This window comes from Pollicipes pollicipes, unplaced genomic scaffold, assembly GCF_011947565.3.
Source record: "Pollicipes pollicipes isolate AB1234 unplaced genomic scaffold, Ppol_2.1 Scaffold_7231;HRSCAF=8579_pilon_pilon_pilon, whole genome shotgun sequence".
Lineage (NCBI taxonomy): Eukaryota > Metazoa > Arthropoda > Thecostraca > Pollicipedomorpha > Pollicipedidae > Pollicipes > Pollicipes pollicipes.
The window spans coordinates 736721-758577 of NW_023597034.1; the positions used below are offsets into that span (position 1 = coordinate 736721).

General features: G+C 58.0%; 3 protein-coding genes across 3 annotated transcripts; 1 reads left to right on the forward strand and 2 right to left on the reverse strand.

The window, feature by feature from the left end:
* Window positions 1-955: 955 nt before the first annotated feature.
* Window positions 956-3441, reverse strand: LOC119109227 (non-receptor tyrosine-protein kinase TNK1). The gene is made up of 5 exons (XM_037232819.1): window positions 3425-3441; window positions 2770-2845; window positions 2233-2358; window positions 1602-1692; window positions 956-1110 (listed from the first exon to the last, which is right to left on the reverse strand). The coding sequence occupies exons 1-5, from the start codon at window positions 3439-3441 to the stop codon at window positions 965-967; spliced, it is 456 nt and encodes a 151-aa protein (XP_037088714.1). The 3' UTR covers window positions 956-964.
* A 1174-nt stretch (window positions 3442-4615) lies between these two features.
* On the reverse strand, window positions 4616-11341 carry LOC119109228 (activated CDC42 kinase 1). The gene is made up of 11 exons (XM_037232820.1): window positions 11243-11341; window positions 10703-10774; window positions 10031-10230; window positions 8686-8795; window positions 8036-8136; window positions 7217-7355; window positions 6377-6554; window positions 5654-5797; window positions 5272-5411; window positions 4745-4993; window positions 4616-4620 (listed from the first exon to the last, which is right to left on the reverse strand). The coding sequence occupies exons 1-11, from the start codon at window positions 11339-11341 to the stop codon at window positions 4616-4618; spliced, it is 1437 nt and encodes a 478-aa protein (XP_037088715.1).
* Window positions 11342-14529: 3188 nt separating this feature from the next.
* Window positions 14530-19264, forward strand: LOC119109229 (uncharacterized). Its single transcript, XM_037232821.1, has 7 exons — window positions 14530-14541; window positions 14655-14694; window positions 14966-15195; window positions 17602-17787; window positions 18143-18274; window positions 18493-18775; window positions 19176-19264. The coding sequence occupies exons 3-7, from the start codon at window positions 15010-15012 to the stop codon at window positions 19262-19264; spliced, it is 876 nt and encodes a 291-aa protein (XP_037088716.1). The 5' UTR covers window positions 14530-14541; window positions 14655-14694; window positions 14966-15009.
* Window positions 19265-21857: the final 2593 nt, after the last annotated feature.

The following is a 21857-nucleotide window of genomic DNA, read 5'->3' on the forward strand; positions in this document are numbered from 1 at the left end:
CGCACCAGGGTCGGAGCCCAGACCGGACCGACAGCGGCAGGGGCCGAGCACGACCGACAGCGGCAGGAGCCGAGCAGGACCAACAGCGGCAGGGGCCGAGCAGGACCGTCGCAACGGCGCGGAGAACACCATTACCAGCGGGGCACGGATGTTCGGCAGTGCATGGCTGGGTACCGCATCTCGTCCATCCAGCGAACAGGCCCCCAAACCGGCGTGCGTGGCGGCCAGCCCAACGCCAATGCCCTGCGAATGCCGCCAAGTGTGCGTCTGGAATGGGAGAAGTGCTGGCGCACGGAGCGGCGCCTGAACACATCTAACACGGAACGGCGCGCCGGTACGGAATCTCACATGACGCAGGGTCAATATCGGCGAGAGATTGTTTGTGACGATCAGATCCCTTCCCAGTTCGGAGAAGCGCGCGCTGTGTGCCGCGCGCGGGCAACATCCGATGAAACCGCCACCAGGCGTGCAAGAAGCAGGCGACTGGCGTGCAAGACATCTCGAGCGACGCACCGAGGTCGCACTACGCTGCCAGCGAAAACGCGCTGGTTAAGTAGACCGTTGACTTGACGCTAGCTAAGCGGTGCGAGTCGCCTTCACTGCTACGTCGTGCATTTTCATCTAACGTTTTGACACGTGTGCGACTCGTGCATACATGAGGGGGCGTTGTTCTCCCGCGACAACAAACCCAAACTCACCCACGGCGCGCATGGTCCGCTATTGTCATGCTTCCTGACCAAGTAAGCCTACTACATATGTCACAATGCCCACGAGCGGAGGCCAGCGCCCGCGGCCGTCGCCGGCGATAGCGGCGCACGGGCAGGAACACACCCTGGTCCCGAGCGGCGCAGGCGTGACGGTGCTGCCCCCTGCGCGCGCGTCCGCAGCGAGCACCGGCGCCGAGTGTGTCCGGCGCGCCTGCGGCCGACGGCGGCCCAGCAGACGGTCGCTGGCCGCCGCCGCCTCACATGGTGTCCAGCATGCGGCTGGCGGCCAGCTCCACGTCCCAGTTGAACGAGCAGAGCATGGCCTCGCACTGCGGCTTGGTGGCCAGGCCGAGCCGGTACAGCCGGTCCACCTTCAGAAACTTGATAGCACCCTGGGTGTTACCTGTGGGGGAGGGAGGGTCAGCACGGGCACTGAGCTCTGTCTCTTCTGCGTGACCACCACCCTGGATGTTACCTGTGGGAGAGGGAGGGTCAGCACGGGCACTGAGCTCTGTCCCTTCTGCGTGACCACCACCCTGGATGTTACCTGTGGGAGAGGGAGGGTCAGCACGGGCACTGAGCTCTGTCTCTTCTGCGTGACCAACGAGAGGGATAGTCCGGCCAGACCCTGGTCTGTGCGCGTCTCCACTGGCCGGCCCGCCTGACCAGGCCGCGACCGGGGCGGCAGACCTGCGCTGTGACGACCAATCAGAGGGACGCGAACACAGCGACAACCACAACACCGCAAAGCAGCCGGCGCCGACACAGACGCGAGACTCGAGGCGGGACACGCCAACAGATGGCGTGCGCGGCGTTCACGGTGCCGCCGGCCGGCTGCCGGCGGCGGCACGGCCGAGCGCCCCCCATCGCAGCGGCGGCCGGGCGCGCTCTCACCGGCGCAGGTGTGCAGCGCCGAGCGGACCTCGGAGACCGGGATGCCGGGCAGCTGCTGCAGCACCTCGCGCACCGCCAGCGGCACGTCCACCTGCCGGACGGACGGTCAGCCCCTGCCGGCCACACACGCTCGAAGGCAGACGACACTGCCCCGCGCCAGGGAAGCACGGCATAGGCGGCGCCCCACGTGCGGGCGCAGCGAAACACGCGGTCGGGCTGGCGGCCGGCACTGGCCAACTTATAGCCTGCGTTTGCATAATGCAGCTTCCGTACCTCTTTTGACTGGCAGAGATGACAGTTTCAGAAACCACAGAAACCGAGGACGACACATCACGGCGCCTGCCTGCCCACGAAATCCAAAGCAGAAGCGCCCGCCAGTAGCGCCGACCTTCTGTCATCGGCCCCACCATTTACCTCATCTACCAAAGCAGAAGCGCCCTCCGGTAGCACAGACCTTCTTTCATCGGCCCCCACCATTTACCTCATCTACCAAAGCAGAAGCGCCCGCCAGCAGCGCGGACCTTCTGTCATCGGCCCCACCATTTACCTCATCTACCTCGGCCGGCCCACAGATGGCACCACGACTCACTCGCCGGAGCACCACACTGCGCGACGGCGCGGCGCGGCTCACCTTCCTGTGCGGCCCGCCGGCGGGCGGCGAGCGGACGGCGGCGGCGGCGGTGCTGACCGAGCGCGTCGGCGATCCCAGCTGTCGGTTGGACTGGGAGCGGCTCCTGCTCAGCTGGAACGGCCGCACCTGCGCAGCGGCGCCGCGCGCGCCCGGTCAGTTGGCCGGCCCGAGGCGCGCACCAGACGGCACCAGCCGGCGCAGGACGACACCACAGGCGCGCACCGTCAGACGACACCGGACAGATCGGCCGGATAGCACACACCACCCGACAGCACCAGATAACGGCTGAAGCCGCACCATCACCAACATGGACATTTTTGAGCTTAGCCATACGCTACGACGATACAGACGAGACGAAACAAGGCGCCAGCTAGGCACTGTCAACGGACGGAACGCCGCACGGCCGACACTACCTGAGCGGTGACGGGCGGCGGCCGGGGCGGTCTGTCGGCTCAGCAGCGGGTCAAAGTCGGCCAGCACGGCCGGGTAGGCGGGCGAGGAGCTCTCGGCGGGCGCCGCCAGCGAGGCCGGCCGCGCAGACGCCGCCGTCGGCGTCAGCATCGGCAGCGAGCCGTACCTCGCCGCCAGCGGCGAGAAGTCGTCTTCGAACTGCCTGTTGGGCGGGAAGGCGCCGTCAGTGGCACGTCGGTGACGTCAGTGTGTCAGCGGTGTGGAGGTCAGGGGGCGCGGCAAGTGGCGGGGAAAGGGGGGGGGGGGGTTACCGACGCGGCAGCGTGCGCAGAGAGACAGCCTGAGCACCGCCGGACCGGACGGCCGACTCTGACCGACGCGACGGCCGAGCGGCGCCAGTCCGCCACTCACCCGGCGGCGTCGGGCAGCAGGCGGGTGTTGGCTGGCCGCCTGCGGCCGGTACATGGCGGCCAGCGGCGCGGGCGGTGCCGGCGGCAGGCCGGCCGAGCGGCCCACCTGCGCGCGCGCGATCAGCTGCAGGTTGCGGCTGACCAGCTCCGACTGGCGCTGCGGCGCGACGGCCGGCGCCGGCGGCGCGGAGCGCGCTGCCAGCGCCGCCTCCAGACGCGACACCAGCTCGGGGCTGAGCGCCGTCGGACGGCTGACGGGCGAGGCGCTGCGCGCGGCGCCGTCACCAGCGCCGCCGCCGCCCGTATGGCACGACCGCCGACTCCAGGCGCGCGTCGCCGGCGCCGTCCGGCGGACGCAGCGTCCAGCTCGCGTCGTCGCCGGCGCCATCGTCCCGTGTCGGGCACGATCTCCTCGGCGCGCGGCGGCGGCAGCACCACGTTGGACGTGTCGAACGGGTCGTAGTCTGCCGATCCGGCGCTTAGCGGCCTGCTCTCGCAGCGCGCCGCCTCGCCCAGCCCCAGCCGCTCAATGTGCTCGTCCAGCAGGTCGGTGACGCTCTGCGAGCGCTCCTCGGCGTCGACGTCAGTCGCCACCGGCGATCCGCTGCCGTCGGTGTAGCACGACAACTCCGTTTCGCTGCGCCAGGCCGGCGCCGCCTGCGATTGGTCGGGCGGCGTCTGACGTCGCGCGCACGCCGGTCGCGATTGGCTGGTGGGCGGCGGGGCGATGGCCGGCGGCGGCGGCGGCCGCGGCGGAGGCCCGACCCGCCGTTCCGGCGGCTCACCCGGCCGCCAATCATAGCGGCCAGCCGCCTCCGGAGGCGGAGCATAGTAGATGCGTCGCTGCTCGGCCGGCCGGGTCGACGGCAGATTCTGGTAGGTGGCCGACTCGTGCTCGTCTGAGGACCACGCAGATCGTTGCTACCCGAGTTCATAAACCACGTAACTAACTGAAGAGGCCCAGCGTCGTGAACCACAGCAGGAAAATGGCAGCACCCGCGACACATTCAAAGAGCACATGCTTCACTCAGGTGAACAGCATCCAGCTGGCTGACACTTCTCAAGCTCTCGCAATCCAGCAAGACAACCAAGCGCATTACACGTTGCACCACGGGACAAGACAATCAATATGCCGCCGTCACAGCCAGCGCTGTCACGAGCCGCGTCCTTCCCGCGGCCGCACACTGGCCGGCGATCCGCTCCCACCTGGCATGTCGCGCACGTCCAGCAGCGAGTCGGCGGCGCCGGGACGGGCCTGTCGCATCGGCTCGGACGCCACCGCCGGCAGCGGCGGCGTCCTCGTGCCGCCAGCCGTGCCGTCCAGGTCGATGAGCAGGCCGGCCGCGCCGCCGCCGGAGTCGCCGGAGCCGCCTGTCCGGCAGCGGGCGTCAGTGGCGCCGAGGGCTGCGGCAGGCGCCGAGCTGCAGGTGGCGGCCCGACGCTCCGCGGCCGGCCGGTCGCAGGGGCCGCCGCTCCATCAGTGCCACTGTGCGACAATCAACACGACAGCATGCGCTCGGCGAGGTGGGTGACTCTGACCAGAGAGCAAACGACCAGGCCAGTCAAGCTGCCGAAGGCGCCGATGAGCCCAAGGGCTTGCCGCCTGCTGCCAGGGGGAGGAAAAAAGCAGGGAAGGGGCCGCCGCATCTCCCGCCTCCACGTCGAACATCCCCTAGGCTCACCGCGCTGACCTGTGGACGGCGTCGGGCTGACTCGCTCGTGCTGCCACTCCTCCGGCGACCAGTCGTCGCTGAACTGGCTGTAGTTGTACTGCTTGTGCTGGCGCTTGCTCTTGGCCAGGCTGGACTCGGAGGGGCGCACCAGTCTGGCGCGCGACACGCGCTCGTCTCGCAGGTCGGGCGGCTCCAGCGGGTTCTTCAGGTACACCTCGTCGATGAAGGCCGGGCTGCCCCAGGTCTGTCCCATCGGCGAGCCGTGGCCTGGCAACACAGCCCGCCCGCTGCCGTCTCACTCCCCCGACACTGAACACCCCGCCGTCGAAGCGGTGATTTGGTAGCGCCGACTCAGTGCGCTACACATCGCGTTTATGAATGACAGCGTGATAGCGTTGGGCATCCAGCAAAGCGCATTTTCGCGCAGTTGCGGTTCACAGCTGGCCGCAACAGAAGACGGCCGGTGCGCACCGCGTCACTACCTCTCACACACGCGCGCGACAGCTGCGCTGGCCTGCTGATTCTTGAGCTTGCCCTCCACTGACCTGTGTGTATGAATGAGTTGTGGAGTGGCTGGCTGATGTCCTCCTGGTTGCGGCGTCGAAGCGGCTCCACCGCCTGTCGCGGCAGGAAGCCGATCTCCCAGCTCGCCTCCGACTGCGCCTTCCACCAGAAGTTTTCCGCCCTGCGCGACAGCACAACGTACCCAGACTGCTGCCGCGTGCTGCTCTCCACGCCGCGGTCCTAGCATCGCCGACACGGCCCGCGGATCGCGGACACACCCGAGGGAGCAAACCTGCCACGGGAGGTATCGGCCATCGAGCTCAGGCTTAAACAAACGCGCAGGCAGAGCGCACCTGCTCCCATCCGATTGGGAGCGGACGATGCGCCACTACATCCGGCGGCCGCCGCCGTGCCAGCGCTTACTTTCCGTCGATGATGATGATCTGGTCACCGGCCTGCACCTGCAGCTTGCCATCCTCCGAGAAGTCGCGCGTGGCCCGCATGGCCACCGGCCGCGTCTCCAGCAGGAAGTCGGAGAGGGCGGCGAAGTTGGGACGGTCCGCCGGCCTAGCGGGAGAAGAACATGGCTAGTTGGCTGACTGCGGTCACCATCTGTCACCATTACGTGTGACAGTCCATAAGTAAGGTATTGCACGGCGCCAACGCCATCCTTGCTACGTAATCCATGGTCTTTTACTTATTCACAAGTATTGCTCAAGGAAATGGAGCAACTATCTGTCCAGCCGACAGATAACATTCAAGTACATCAATTATTGATCAACAACAGCTTTGCAGACATCGGAGTAGCGGCGACTTACGCACATGGGCTGATAGGGCTGGATCCTTAAGAACATGGGCTGATAGAACTGGACACTTCAGCGCATGGGCCAATAGAGCTGGACACTTTGGCAAATGAGCTGATAGAGCTGGACACCTCGCCACATGGCCTGATGCAACTGGGCACTTCAGCACGTGCTCTGATAGAACTGGATACTTTGGCACATGACATGATAGAGCTGGACACTTCAGCACATGAGCCGATAGAGCTGGGCATTTAGGCGCGTGGGCTGATAGAGCTGGACACTTCAGCACATAGGCTGACAGAGCTGGACACTCGGGTGCCTGCGCTGATAGTGCTGGACAGACCTGTGTGACCAGCACTGCAGCATGAGCTGATAGAGCTGGTCCGAGCAGGCATCCGGCTGCCGCAGTCTCACACCCTCCGAGTCGATCTTCTGCAGTATCTGCGCGCCGTTCAGGCCGACCCACGGCTCTTCTCCGAACGTCATCATCTCCCACAGCGTTACGCCGAACATCCACACGTCTGCAGGGACACCGGACCACGTCATCACCTCCCGCAGCGTCACGCCGAACATCCACATGTCCGCAGGAACACCGGACCGCGTCGTCATCTTCCACAGCGTCACACCAAACATCCACACGTCCGCAGGAACACCGGACCGCGTCGTCATCCCCGCAGCGTCACGCCAAACACCTACACGTCTGCAGGGACACCAGACCACGTCATCATCCCCAGCGTCACGCCAAACATCCACACGTCTGCAGGGACACCAGACCACGTCATCATCCCCCACGTCACGCCAAACATCCACACGTCTGCAGGGACACCAGACCACGTCATCATCCCCACCACGTCACGCCAAACATCCACACGTCTGCAGGGACACCAGACCGCGTCATCATCTCCCGCAGCGCCGCACCGAGCATCCACACGTCTGCAGGGCCACCGGACCGCGTCATCATCTCCCGCAGCGTCACGCCAAACACCTACACGTCTGCAGGGACAACGGACCACGTCACCATCTCCCACAGCGTCACACCAAACATCCACACGTCCGCAGGAACACCGGACCGCGCGTCGTCATCTCCCGCAGCGCCACACCGAGCATCCACACGTCCACGGCCACGTCGAACCACGCCGCCCCGCCGGATCGCCACGCACCGGCTTGCTGCTGACAGACTGACCGGAAGCGTGGCTGAACTGCCGCGTCTTCAGACTCTCCGGGGCGCACCAGGGGAACGGCACCTTCTTCTGCTCCGTCATTACGTAGCAGTCCTCCTGTAGTGGGATGGCCCGCATCAGCCCGAAGTCGCCGATCTTCAGCTGAGGAAGCGGAACGGCGACGGTGAGCAGCTGGCGGAGGCGGGCGCCCGCACACGGCCCCAAGGCCGGGACAGGCACGCAGAGTGACCACGAAAAGACCCGGGTTAAGACGGCCGCGGCCTGGTTCATAGCAATAACTACGTTTAGTTTGGACAATGTAGAGCGCGTGAAACATAAGTGAAACATTGATAAGCAAACCATAACTTATTTTGGGAAATTGCGTATCTTCAATTTAACGCTAGACAGCCTATCACGATTGCCCCACTCATTGAAAAAGTCATTTACTGTCGCACGCGTACTTGACAAAACTCCACGCATCGTTGATATCCAGTATGTTATGACATTTCGGCGAGCAGTGGCCTCTAGCTGCCGAGGGCGAAGCATTCACAACTTAGCTTAAAAAAGCAGGTCGCCACCATGACTTCGGCTCTCTGACAATTCAAGCCACACAACCACACTAGATGCCAGCAAAGCAAGCAGCACAGCCCATCGGACATGAGGGCACAAAGATCGTCACACACACACACACACCACCATGACCGCCAGCCACCGCCGCCGTCATGTCCGGACCCCGGAGGCAGGCCGTCAGACACACGTCCCGGCCGGGCCGGCGCGCGGGTCGGCGGCCGCCGGGCGTCCCGTCCGGCGCGAGGGCGGCCGGCGCTCACCCGGTCAGCGGCGGCCAGCAGCACGTTGCGACACGCTAGGTCCCGGTGCACGAAGCGGCGCGACTCCAGGTACGCCATGCCGGCGGCTACCTGGCGGGCGTAGTCCGACAGCGCTGCGGCACATCGCGTGCAGTTAGCTCGACTGCACTGCCGCACGCAGTGAGATGTGGTCCGACTGCACCGCAGCATAGTCATAAGTAGTCCGGCAACACTGCAGCACGGAGTCAGGTACAGTCCAACTGCGCCACGGCAGTCACTTGTGGTCCGACTGCATTGCAGCAAGGCAGCACGTAGTAGGATGCAGTACGACCGCACCACAGCACATGCGGCCCGACAGCACTGCGGCACGCGTGTTGTGACAGCACTGCAGCCAAGGTGGCCGTCACATGTCCGCTGGCAGCCCTAGTACGTGACACACAGACGTGTACAAACCACCACATGGGTCGTAACTGATTACTGTTCAACCCGGGACATAAAGCCACCACCCATTTCCCAACCGAGCCCGGTCCAATCATGGGGCTTAGCGCCTTGGAGCGGCTCAGCACAGACACGCCGCCACTGTGCAGCTGAATTAGGTCCTCCTATCAAAAAAGCGCGGATGAGCAAACAGAGGGAGCCACGCGCATGACAAGAGGCGCCGTCGAAGCCTCCGGGGCACCCACCAAGGAGCGATATCCTGCAGATCTGCTTCCTGAGGTAGTCTTGCAGATTGCCGAGCGGGGCGAGCTCGGTCACCATCATCATCGGCTGACCCAACACGATGCCGTACAGGCTGCGGCCAACACAGATGGCCCAGGTCAGGTCAGGGCGTGACACCGCGCCAAGGAGGGATAACAGCTGTAAAATCGATTCAGTTCGAACCGATCTCAAGGCTCGTCATTCACCTCGAGTGGCCTCCGGCCGACTGTCATAAACATTGCACTCAGACGACTCCACAAGCAGAGGCTGGGAAAGCTCAACTGAACGGATCGCTTACTTGGTCACATTAACATCTCAGCAAATGCTCTAGCAATAGCTGACGAAGTTGCACTTAAGGTGGCATGCTGCACATTACCACTTAAAGGGAGTGTTCCATATGTATATGGGGGTTTGAGCCAAAACGGCCATCTTGAAGACCTTTCAATGCTGTTCACAATGCTGCCCTTCATAAAACCTAAGCCCCTCTAGTTTCTCGGCTACACGCCCGCGAAAATAAGAAGGCATATCCGGAGAGTATTTCAAGGTCACCTTGGCATTCGTAACGTCATAGTTACGCAATTTAAATCTTCCTCATTCCATAAGCCGCGCGGCGATTAAAGCCAAGAAAAACATGTTTGTCGAGACGTTCATATCTGGCGTTCGTAAGCGCATCTTCCAGATATAACGGCCGTCAATTGGCTATCAATCAATGGTGTCAAAGGTACGATGACGTAATTAAACCATGGCACATTGAGGATCATATTCACTAAACAGAGAATTGTGCTGTCTACAGCGTTTTTTTTCTTCAATTAAATAGCACACCAGTAGTTACAAGTGAGCTTGTTGCGTCATATCTGATGCTTGCTTCAGCATCTTCAAATGTGAAAGATTCCCTTTAAGTCTCAAACGAAAATGTTCCCATCGTAAGGAACACGCCGATGACGGCACTACAAAAGGATAATATTAATTACGATAATCCAGTCGCACAATTACTGCAACAATTAAGTATAGCTTAGCCCACAAACAAAAAATGTGGAAGGACAGTAAAATCTACACCCTAGCGGACAGTGCTGTCCCCATGAAGAGACCATACGGTGTCAGCACAATGGCCGGCCACTAAATAGTCAGGAGACACACAACATGCAAGAGCCAGCCAACTGACGCAACGGCAAACGGCTTGCAGGCCGAATGCGAGCTCCGCAACGACGCGCAACGGCCTGGCGACGCTCACCAAACGATTCTATGACGGTGCGGCAACACCCAACTGACGACATCGCGACGGAGTAGTGACACTCCAGCACCACACCGCGACGAAGCCGTCGCACTCACGTGATGAGATTATGATGGCTCAGCTGGTGCATGGCCTCCACCTCCTTGACAAAGTCCTCGAACACGCCCGGCTGGTTGAGCGACTCCTGCTTGAGCACCTTGACGGCGACCGAGAGAGAGCGTCCGGCGTGGTCGCTCCACGAGCCGCGGCGCACCACACCGAACGAGCCGTCGCCCAGCCGCTCGTGCAGCGTCAGGTCCTGACGGTGGCCGGGGGGGGGGGGGGGGGGGGGAGCGACGGCGTCACAAACGGCGCCGGGCGGGGGGGCACGGTACGGCACGGCACGGCACGCGGCTCACAGCCGCCGCCCGGGGTCAGGACAGCAGTCATGGCGGCTGTACAGCTTTGGCACGGGGCACGCGCGTCTTGACATGCGGTCAAAGGCGGACCCACCTCCCGATGCCAAAACCTCAGCGGTCGCCATCTCACGGTCAGACACCGCCCGCCAGCAGTTAACCCGCGCGGTGGCGCGAGCGGGGACGGCGGCGTACCTTCTCCTGTATCAGGCATGTGAGCCGCACGGTGGGCGGCGAGCGCACGGCCGGGCGCGCCGTCTGGCCGGCGTCGGGCGCCGCCGACGGCCGCGGCCGCAGCGGAATCAGCTTGCTGATGAGGTTGCGGCGCCACAGCTGCTGGCGGCGCCGGCGGACCGCCTCCAGCAGCCGGCGCGCCGCCGGCTTGCCCAGCCCGATCTTCTCCAGGTCCTCCGGACGCACGTAGTCGAAGTGCGACATGCGCGTGACCTGGGGACGGGCGGCGGCGCTCGGAGGACGGGGCGGGGGACGGCGGGGGCAGCGAGCACGGCGGGGCGGCCGGCACACACCGCCGGCCAGACAGTCGCCAGCCGTCATGCCACGTCACCACTCTGCATTACACGTGGTCTTTGGTGACTGCTTTGTGAACAGATCTATAGAAAATGCATAGCACTAAGCCAGTCCAGCAGACGGATATTTCTTATCATAGGGCATGCTGCTCACACTATGTTTTCCCACAGCAGTATTATCTTCGTGATTTGGGTGACCCTTTATAAACTCTCTGTTTCACTAAGCATTAGAGTTAAGAGTTGGGTACAACCTGAAATAAGCATCAGGCTGCCAGTCATCACTCCCCTTCTCTGCCAATCCATGAAAGGTTACATGCACAGTGGTACAAAGTTGGAATGGTCATGCCTCACAAATCTGGAAGGTAGCACAAAATGACAGTCTTCTCACCTGCAGTTCATCCTTGATTCTGGTGAAGAACTTTTCCAGCTGGACTTCCAGCAGGACATCATGCAGCCACTGTGCATCATCCTGGTCCGTCTGGGCCATTCTTAACGCACCTAAGAAGTCGCTTGATTAAGAGGTTGGTAGGGCTTCAAAGATCTTGAGAAAAACTTGCTAAGTTGCTGTTGTTTCAGCATTGCCTGTAACACCATGCAAAAGTGTCATGTGTGTGTCAATGGGGCCTTACGATGCACTCAGCTGCTGAGGCTATATGGCGTCACGTGCCTCTCACGCTGGCAGGAAGGGCAGGCGCCGTGGGGAATCAAACCCTGTGACTCTAATTTCCCAGATGCACAGTGGATAACGCAGATGCGTTAATCGCCACACTACTGGCACTGCTATCCTGCAAATGAGCTCTGCCATGTGATTGTCAGACTTTTGCTTAACTCTATGCTTGCACTTAGTTCTTCACTTGACCTAGTGCTGGAAGCCTTTTGTCACCCAGGTTTGCCTTTAGTCAGGTTGGATTGATCTGCACAATTGTTCACATCACATTAAAGTTGATTGAGTCATATTGTCATGATGGGTCAACAAAACTCTAAATGTCACCAACTATAGATGTCAACATTTTGATGTGACTCAATGTGCAGCAAACAGGGCAATCAACATTTTACCATCTTTCAGTCAAAATGGATGTCCTGCACAGTATTTTGTAGCCTGCAAAACAATTTCAGGCAGGTATGCTCCAGTTTCTGTCACTGAAATCAGTTCCACAGACACCAAAGCACACCAATGAAATGATCAACTCAATATTACTTAGGTGGAGTCATGGTTGAGCCAAAGAAGCAAATCCTGCTTAGATTCAAACTAAAAATAACTTTTAAGTAAAGTAAGTGAAACTTGGAGGCTGTCACTTACAGCTTTCCTAGCTATTTGAAATTGTTTCACAATCCCTGAGCACAATCACAATCCCCATATGACCCCTGCAAGACGAAATGCAAGCCAGGTACAAAAGTATTCCTTTGTCATGAGATGCACTGCCCTACTTCAGAAATATGTAATGACTTACAAAATGTGCCAGTGCAACCAGCCAAAGGAAGGTTTTCAAAATCAATGTAAGATGTATCAATATAAAGCCGTCCCCTACACGTTTTCATTGTTTTTAAAACAATTTTTGGAATGCTTAGACCTTGAGACTGCAGTCAAGACCACACATTGCAACAAACATCATGTGACACATTTGAATGAAGCATTACTATTAAGCTGTAGGCAAGGGTGGCACAGCAGGTGAGGCAGGAAAGGGACAGGGGGGGGGGGGGGGCAGTTGTAGCATACAACAGCAGCATAAAGGTGAATTTCCTCTCCTAGTTATAAAACCCTTTGCCCAAACAAAATATTTTTAAGCTACATATATCTCATGACCCACATAAATGAGACCCACATAGGCACAAAATCAGGCTGAGGAGATTATCTACACTAAGAGGCCTCATTTCATGATAAAAATGGCCATTTGCTGGTTCAGATCATCCCCATTATGAACTTGGAATCCCTGTTCTGGCTTCAGAGGCATCCTCTGCAATCAGGAGGCAACTATTTCTCTGGACCAGAAAGCTTCTCTCATGAATTTGAAGGATGCTGCTATGGATCAGGATACCCTGCTTTGGAATAATGAGGCCCTTTGCTGGGTTTGGAGGCCACTGTGTGAATCAGAAGGATCCTGTTGTGGAGAGACTGGTGTCTTTGCTGTGTTGAGACTCTGGCTCTCTATGCACTGAAATTGGTGAGTGTGCCAAACCCTGAAAGCTCAGATTTACATCATGCATACACCAAAATTATTGCACCACAGCCTCTGTTACACCAGACATGTTCAGCACTTGCATTTTTTGCTGACTCCCCATGCCCAGAACTGTTTGTTTGTTTGATGTTTATTTTTGACACTCTGGACATAAAGTTTGTGATGGACATAAAGCAGTATATAACATGAGTGGATTAGTACATACAATGAATGTTCTGTGAACACACTGAAATCTGAGCGCCCCTCATAATAATTACGATAACAAGACATGGTTGTTGCCACCACAGAACCCAGAACCCACCACCCACTTGTTGATATATATATATATATATATATATATATAAGCACAAGGAGAGGTCCCAGATTTGACCCCCACAATCATCCAGCATGTAAGGTCCTAGAGGTGCTTAAACTGTTGAATTGCCAACAATTATTCACATGAATATTGCTAGATGAAACAAAAGAAATGATGATGGGCCAGCACTGCCAGGACCCCCTCAAACACAACACTGTGAAGCGGCTAAATGAGGGGAGGTCACTTTGTCTGTGAGACAGTCTGGAATTCTGCCTCTGGTTCCCAATCTCTCAAACTGTAATTTGCACCTAAATGAGGGTGTTTTGTGGCACAAACAAACCACCAATACAACACGCAAGATAGCTTTTAATCAGCTACATGAAGTGCTGATGAAACCCAAATTTCACCTTAAGACGTTCAAACGTGTTCCAATGAAGACGGACCCAAGAATCTAAGATGGGGACGCAATCATCCGAATCACCTAGAAGGTAAGTGATGAGACATCACTCTTTTTAACACCCACCCAGGTATTGTCGTCATTATCCTTGGCAGATCTTGGTCACCAGCAGGAGGCTTCACCAGGTAATCAAGGGGTCAAACTCGCCCCATCTCACAAGTCGAGAATGTAGGCCCAACTTCCCCACAAGCATTCCCACGGACCCGGACCCGTCCCCCCAGACGGCTGACGTTCCACTTCCGTACCATTCCGTACCACAACATTAAGAAATCATTGAGGTTAAGCATCTTTTGAAATGGTGGATAATGAACAGCATCAGCTGTTGATGACGTCATAAAATATATTTTTCAGTTTGAATGGTTACAATTATATTTCAAAGGTCGTAGACTTCTGTAAACATAAATCAGTATATGCTGGGAGCATTTAACACAGTTAAGTTCATTCGATCTTAAAGCGGAGTCTTAATACATTTCCCTTTCGGCTCTCATGACGATATATTCGTAGCCCGCATGTGAGACGCAACCATACTAAAGTTTCTTTCCAGTAGTCTCACACCAATAAATTTCAGGAGATCTGGTATTTAATTCTCAAAAACCTTATGACATTCCCCCGATGCACAAGCAATAAACCCTTCTTGAATCCTACTCCAAACCGCGACACCCGCCATCATCCCCGCGAAGCCCATGACGTCATCAACAGCGGATGCTTTGAGCTTCGCCTCGCGGATGCTTCGCTACGGGGGTGAGCGGCGGGAATACGTAAGGTGTTTCGCGCATGTTGGTGGTGCACGCGGCCATGTAGTCACGGTGTATTGGGAATTGGGCTGTTGTGTTGGTTTTGCGCATGGGATGTGAGTGCCATTCTGTTTCAGATACCAAGCGGTATTAGGAAGCGATGGCTGAACTGAACTGGTAAGTGCATTTCTACTCATTTTGTGTTTTGTTACCGGGGCACGTGGGGTATGTTTATTATTAGGGTATGTCTTGGGTAGCATGGCATATTGTCAGCGGTTCAATCCAGTTATCGATTTGTGTAGAGTAAGGTCACAGTTTGCATCGGTACCTTACAATGCAATGTTATATTGTCAACTGACGGTTTTAAGACGTCAGGCACCATGTATAGTAATAAAGAGGAATATTTAAAGTACATGCATTGTAAGCGAGCTGAATGCTAATTCTGTAGGCACAACAAGATACTGCGGTACCGTGGCGCGTTTCTGCACGAGGATGACCTTGGAGGGGCAGTCGCACGTGCACCGGCTGCTGTCGGGAGCAGAGCATTGGGACGGCTCGGACGGCGAGGACGGCATGCCCATGTATGACGAACAGATCGCAGAGGTGGGCCGGCAATGGGACACCGCGCGAGAGGAGGAGCTGAGGCAGCAGAAGGATGTCCAGGATCTGAACCAGAAGGTTGGTAGTGCACTGCTGGTGATGTCTGCATCATTGAGACATATGCAACATTTTATGAAGTTAAACTGCACCAGAACATTTTTCACCCCTAGCTGAGCCCCTGTTCATAAGCATTTGTATCTGTATGCAACCAGCCAAGCAAGAAGATAAAGTGGGCTCATGAGTTCTTGATGTAGCACATGTCTCTTTTGTGAGCTTATTTGATTTTCATCACATGATCATGTTATTGTGTATCCATTGTTTACAATGTGAATTTAGTCATATGAGCTGCCTCAACTTGTTTTGTGTTTGAGACTGAGTTTCACAATAATGGATATTGCTGCTATTCCTTCTAATTGCTTGCAGCACCTGCAGACCAGAGTTTCTGGTACAATCTTTGCTGATGATTATGTCTACCAAGCAACCCTTTGCCATGTAGCTTGTGACTTTATGTATTATCAGCCTCCTCACAGCTTTTGGATTCCTGGTTGTTTGAGCACTTCCAGGTGTTTTGACTGCTTGGGTGGTGTGTAGCATGTTTCTCATGCATCCAATGTAGTTTAGCTGGCTTATATCCAGTAAAGTTTTAACTGCTAAATTGTCCACTCACACAATTCTTTTACCACTGTGGACACCCTGTCATATCCTGAATTAGCAGAAGGTGTCATCCCTCAGCCAGCTTGTTCCTGCTGGGTCCTCTCCAACTGGACTGACACTGATCCAGCCCCTCAGTCGGCATGGTTTACCCTTGTACTGCTGGCGGTTGTACATCACTTCATATATAATTATGTTTGTAATTGGCCCACTCCTCCCCTACAGAAGTCATTGTTCTGTCATAGGGTGTGAAATGGGTTTGATACATACAAATTTTGGTTGTTTTGTCCTAATGTAGTATGTCCACCCACACCTATGCACTTGTCAAAGTAGTTCAATTTTTGGCTTTGTGTGTTAGCGATACCCACAATCCACCATGTAGAGCTCACCACGTTGAACCTCGTCTCCTTTAGAACATCAAAAGAGTCCTCATTTAGTGAGAAACGTGGCCAGAAAGATGCAATGTCAAACTGGATCTATCTAGAGTTCATGGCAGCGCTACCTGCCTGCTGCTGCCACCCACATTCTGATTGTGTGGAGATCTCGTGCCCGTACCTAGCGAGCTCATGGCAGCGCTAGCTGCCTGCTGCTGCCCCCCACAGTCTCACTGTGCGGAGGTCTCGTGCCCGTACATAGCACCGTGTTACCATGCATGTGTGGGCAACCAACTTCAGCCTACAAACCCGCTCTAGGTCAACGCTGCGAAAGGTGTGGTTTCTTCTGACGATTCTAACGGCCGAAATCTAGTTCTCACCTTTGCACGTTTTGCATAGCGGTACGCTCGTCCAGTTTGGCTTCAGCATTGACGCTTTGCTCAGTTCAATAAACAGAGCTGCACCGCTGATTGGGCGCTGTAGGGTAGATCTACATGGAGCACTAGAAATCTGTGGGTCAAGGTAGATCTACATGGAGCACTGGAAATTATGCCGAGACATAGAGGAAACCAGTTTCATCTAGCAAAAGGTTGGAGTATAACTATGAAGAGGCAGGTGTCATTTAGTTAAAGAGTAGTGAACCATCGGAATGAACTGACAAGCGAAGTTGCGGGAAGTCCCCCTGAAGCAATATTCAAAAACCGTTTGCACAAGCTCTGTCGGTCTAAGGATCGTATTTATAGCTAAATTTATGTAGGCCCGGTAACTAGTTTTGAGGGTGTGTGCGAAACCTGAGGTAGGCCAACCTCGAGGAGCTCTTGTGTCTCCTTGTTGGCCGGATACCTTCATGTATTTATGTCTACTGCAAGACGACTACGACACACTAAGGAAATATTGAAGTTAATGCTGGAGTGGTATTACATTCTTAACTCTGCATGGTTGGCTGTTTTGGCTGAGAAGAGGGTTAGTATCAATAAAATGCTGATGACACATTACGCACTTCCGTAAGCGCAGTTACAAGAACAACAGGGCATCGTGAATTTCTTGCTCGACAGTCTGATATGTAAACGAAAAGCGACCGTCTTTTGTGCATAATCAAAAGGGATGTACGACATACTGTTTCCAAAATACTACGCCGTCAGATCATTACCACGGGTTGCAACTGACTGGCCATGTGACATGCCAAGATGTTTGGACACGTAGTACACGTTTGTGCTGGCGTCAACGTTAGTACTATCGCTGTTAATACGTTAGTACCGCTAGTTTCTCATTGGTTGTAGTGCCGCCTACTTCCACCTCCCTGGTAGCCAAGTTACACGTACTGTCCGAGCTGCAGACCGCCGGCTGCCCGCCGGCCGATTGCCGGCGGGTTGCACGCGCCGGCGGTGCCGCCGACCCGCCTTCGGGCGGCCACTTACCGGCGGGCGCTAGACGTACGGTTTTTTCTATCTGCCGCCAGGTGGCCGGCGTGCGCGAGGCGAAGCTTTGGGTGGCGAAGTTCAAGCGGCCGGTGCCGTACCCGCGCTATTCGCACTGGTCGAAGACGCAACAGCGGTTTGTCGTGGACATGATGCTGCGCTACTGGGCCACCGGCGTTCCGACCAACCCGCCGCCGGCGGAGGCGCAAGACGTGCAGAAACTCGTGGTGCGGCTCTCAACGGCGAGAGGGGCGGCCGCTGTCCGCTGGCAGCCAGCCTTTGGCTTGGTCGTGGGCTCACATGATTATGATGCTGGGCGCAGGTGTACGTTTGGTATAGGGTGCGATCGTCTGCAAAAGCGATCACAGGAATGATACCAATAAGCCGTTTTCATCTGGAGGGGTGGAGCTACTAACGTGTCGTAAACGTATTCCACTCTTGGTGGGTTGGTAATTACCAGTGTCATCTTGCACTCCGCCAGCTCTGTTAGCATGTTCCTCATGGGATATCATCATTGCGTGTCATTCGTACCCGGCAGTGACATCTAAGTTACTGAGACTTTGTTGTTCTGCACTTCGTCAGGGATTCATTGAGGAGATGCGTCAGGAGCAAGATGAGTTCTTCACATTCACAAGGGAGGTGAACGCCACCCAACTGGGCCGCTACAACTTCACGCACGTCCCCATCCGGCGCTACGTGGAGAAGGCCATGAGGGTGAGTCGTATCCCGGGTGCTGCCCACTGGTCTGGATGGACGCGCGGAGGTTGCCTTTGAAGTGGCGGCTCTGTGGAAGTGGTCGCAGCAGTCAGAGGGGCATGCTCTGAGAACTGGCTTTTGTGTGGGGCATTGTATAACAGCATAGCACATGTTTTGGTCGGCATTTGGCGAACTGGCTGGTGAGGTCAACTGATGTGCTTCACCCCAACCGCCAGACGAAGCTCCAGCGCGTCAGGGAGTACCCAGGCCACTACAGGCAGATCGGCATGCTGCCGCTGGCGCCACCTGCCGGCGAACCGCCGAACTTCAGTCATCTGGGCGAGCCGCTAGAGTTGGGCGAGGTGCCCGTGTGTGTCATACCCGACATGACCTACTACACGGATCTCAAAAAGCAGTGCGTGTTCTTGGAGCAGTTCTTCCCATCTTCCCAATGCTACCCGAAGACGCGAACCGATGGATGGAAGCCCCAGGATGGCACTTTTCTGTACAAAGACCCAGGTAATTGGCGTCGCCCACAGTTGTCTTTACGCATGGATCTCGCATGCATACTGCTAATGCAGAGTATCGGGTTATTTTGCTGATTGCCCTAAGCGTCCGGTATTCCAGGAGGTGCTGGTTCAACAACATTATGGATCAAATATTGGTTATATGTGCTTATGATCATGACCCATCATAAGCCCATCTGGAAAAGTTAAGTATTGGTAATATCATCCGTCTTTGCTGGATAACGTCGTTGAAGCAGTACCTCGTGGTGTATTGAGGGTCGGTAGCTGTCAGCATAAGAACTCTGAACTCAATGCCAGAAAACCAGAAGCTCAAGGTGTCACTCCATATTGATTCCAGCACAAGGCCAACGGGTCCGCGCCGCTCCTCACATCGCTTCTTCGTCGATCCCCAGAGCTGCCCGTCCCAGCGGGTGTGCCGCGGTCGTCGGCCATCGGCCGACGGCTCCACCGTTGCTCGCACCTGCCTGACCACAGCTGCTAGGTTAGGTCGACCGTACTCTGGGCTAGCCCCCAAGCGCTCGCGCAAACCCCGAAGAAGAGCGTTTGCGTGTGTGTGGAGGGCTCGTTCGCGCAGGCCTCCGTAGATGACCGCGGTCTTGCCGCACTACTCGTAGGTCTTCTTAATTCCCGAATCCTGAAATACAGTTCCGATTCGGTGGGACCAGCAGCGTGTTCCCGTCTGGCGTATGTAGCCGCCTGATGCCGCCTAACTCATGCTGCCGGCCTGCTGGCTGGTGCGCTCTGGTCGGCGATGCCTCCGTCGCGGCCTGCGCCGCCTGCCTCTGGCCGCCGACTGATGCGCGGCGCCACCTGCCCCCGACTGACGCGCGGCGGCTCTTGCCCGCGACCACCGACTGACGCGCGGCGCTTCCTGCATCCGACCGCCGACTGATGCGCGTCGCCACCTGCCCCCGACCGTCAACTGACGCGCGGCGCCACCTGCCCCCGACCGCCGACCCTCCGACCGCCGACTCACGCGCGGCGCCACCTGCCCCCGACCGCCGACTGACGCGCGGCGCCTCCTGCATCCGACCGCCGACTGATGCGCGGCGCCACCTGCCCCCGACCGTCAACTGACGCGCGGCGCCACCTGCCCCCGACCGCCGACTGACGCGCGGCGCCACCTGCCCCCGACCGCCGACCCTCCGACCCGCCGACTGACGCGCGGCGCCACCTGCCCCCGACCGCCGACTGACGCGCGCCGCCACCTGCCCCGACCGCCGACTGACGCGCGGCGCCACACCTGTCCCCCGACCGTCAACTGACGCGTGGCGCCACCTGTCCCCGACCGCCGACTGACGCGCGGCGCCACCTGTCCCCGACCGCCGACTGACGCGCGGCCGCCACCTGCCCCCGACCGCCGACTGACGCGCGGCGCCACCTGTCCCCGACCGCCGACTGACGCGCGGCGCCACCTGCCCCCGACCGCCGACTGACGCGCGGCCGCCACCTGTCCCCGACCGCCGACTGACGCGCGGCGCCACCTGCCCCCGACCGCGACTGACGCGCGGTGCCACCCTGCCCCCGACCGCCGACTGACGCGCGGCGCCACCTGCCCCCCGACCGCCCGACTGACGTGTGATTGCCACCTGTCCCCCGACCGCCCACTGACGCGCGGCGCCACCTGCCCCCGGCCGCCGACTGACGTGTGATGCCACCTGTCCCCAACCGCCCACTGACGCGCGGCGCCTCCTGCCCCCGACCGCCGACTGACGCGCGGCGCCTCCTGCCGCAGTCAGCGCCGACCCCAACGTGACCCGCCTGGCCACGGCGCTCGACTTCAGCTTCGTGGCCACGCCGTCCGTGCTGAAGACGCTGCTAGACAACGGCGCGCCCTGGGAGCGTCAGTGGGACTTGCCCGTCACGGTGCGCGACGTGGCGTGCCGCCAGCTGGGCCGCACGCGTCGGTCAGTGGGCGGCGCGGCGCCGCTGGTGCCGGCGCCCTCCGGTAGCCGGCCGCCTGGCGTGGTGGTCACCGCCCCGGTCTCGTCCGCTCTGTCGTTGGATCGGCGCCATTGTCTCTGTGGGCACCTTTGTCGAGCTTTTTTAATCTTTTTGTTGCCAGCCTCGTTGGAGTTCGTGTTGTGTTAATGTTAGTGTTCACACGTTCTCAGTATGTGAGATGTTGAAGGAGATGCTGGTGCGCCATTTGTCACTGCGTCCATGAAGCTACTCTGATAGCTCTGGGCTGGCTCTGCGCCATGTGTATTGTCGCGATTCGCCTGTATCCTGGCGACAGACCGTTGCGCAACCCCTGCCCCTGCCCCTGTCCTGCCCTTGCCCCTGTCCCTGCCCCTGTCCTGGCCCCTACTCATGCCTGCCCATGTCCTGCCCATGTCCTGCCCTGCCCCTGCCCCTGCCCATGCCCCTGCCCCTGCCCGCCCCGCCCCGCCCCGCCCCGCCCCGCCCGCCCGCCCGCGGTCCGCCCGTAACCCCAGGACGTGACCTGACCTCGCCGCTGTGCCGCCAGCCTGGTGCTCCTGGACAAGCCACTGCCGCCGCGCAGTCTCACCAACATGGAGCGGAACGCGCGCGCGCACAAGCGCACCGTGCGCCTGCTGGTCTGCAAGCGGCGTCCGGACGGCCCGGTCGACTATAGCATCCAGCCGCAGCAGGACAGGAGGAGGTGAGTCTCACCCGGCTGGCCGGACCACCGTCAGCCCGGCCACGGGCAGGGAGGCAGGGGCAGGCTTTGCATGTCTTTTGGAGGGGAGGGCATGAGTTGCAGGGCGAAGCTTGTGTGGATTTGCTGAGAGCGTTGGCTGGTGGCGTGATTTCGCCCATGATGGCTTTAGTTTTGAGCTTGATGGAACATTCTATTTGAATCTGGGATGTCTAGTCATAGTATTGTTCACTCGAAAAAAGCAGCGCATTTGCATTACTTTTATGGAATTTCATTTCTTAAAACCACATCTGATGTCCATGATTAATCACCGGCATTAGCACGTCGTTGAAACGAACGTTCCACATCTGAAGATATTGAAGCAAGCATCAGATGTAACGAAGCGAAACGAGATAATGAAATGAGCTTACTTACTATTATTATATTTTGAAGTGTAAAAATCTGCTCTAGA

Bases quoted from the DNA above. Each gene is read 5' to 3' on its own strand.
- LOC119109228 (XM_037232820.1), bottom strand. From the start codon at position 11,341: ATGGCCCAGACGGACCAGGATGATGCACAGTGGCTGCATGATGTCCTG. The intron at 8,796-10,030 runs GTGAGTGCGACG...TGTTGGCCGCAG, and splicing joins AGCCATCATAATCTCATCAC to CCTGTACGGCATCGTGTTGG. The intron at 8,137-8,685 runs GTGGGTGCCCCG...GATGTGCCGCAG, and splicing joins CTGCAGGATATCGCTCCTTG to CGCTGTCGGACTACGCCCGC.
- LOC119109229 (XM_037232821.1), top strand. From the start codon at position 15,010: ATGACCTTGGAGGGGCAGTCGCACGTGCACCGGCTGCTGTCGGGAGCA. The intron at 15,196-17,601 runs GTTGGTAGTGCA...ATCTGCCGCCAG, and splicing joins TCCAGGATCTGAACCAGAAG to GTGGCCGGCGTGCGCGAGGC. The intron at 17,788-18,142 runs GTGCGGCTCTCA...GCACTTCGTCAG, and splicing joins AAGACGTGCAGAAACTCGTG to GGATTCATTGAGGAGATGCG.
- LOC119109227 (XM_037232819.1), bottom strand. The intron at 2,359-2,769 runs GCGCGGCCGGCC...GCCGCTGCGCAG, and splicing joins TGACGCCGACGGCGGCGTCT to GTGCGGCCGTTCCAGCTGAG. The intron at 1,111-1,601 runs GTGAGAGCGCGC...CCTCCCCCACAG, and splicing joins GGCGCTGCACACCTGCGCCG to GTAACACCCAGGGTGCTATC.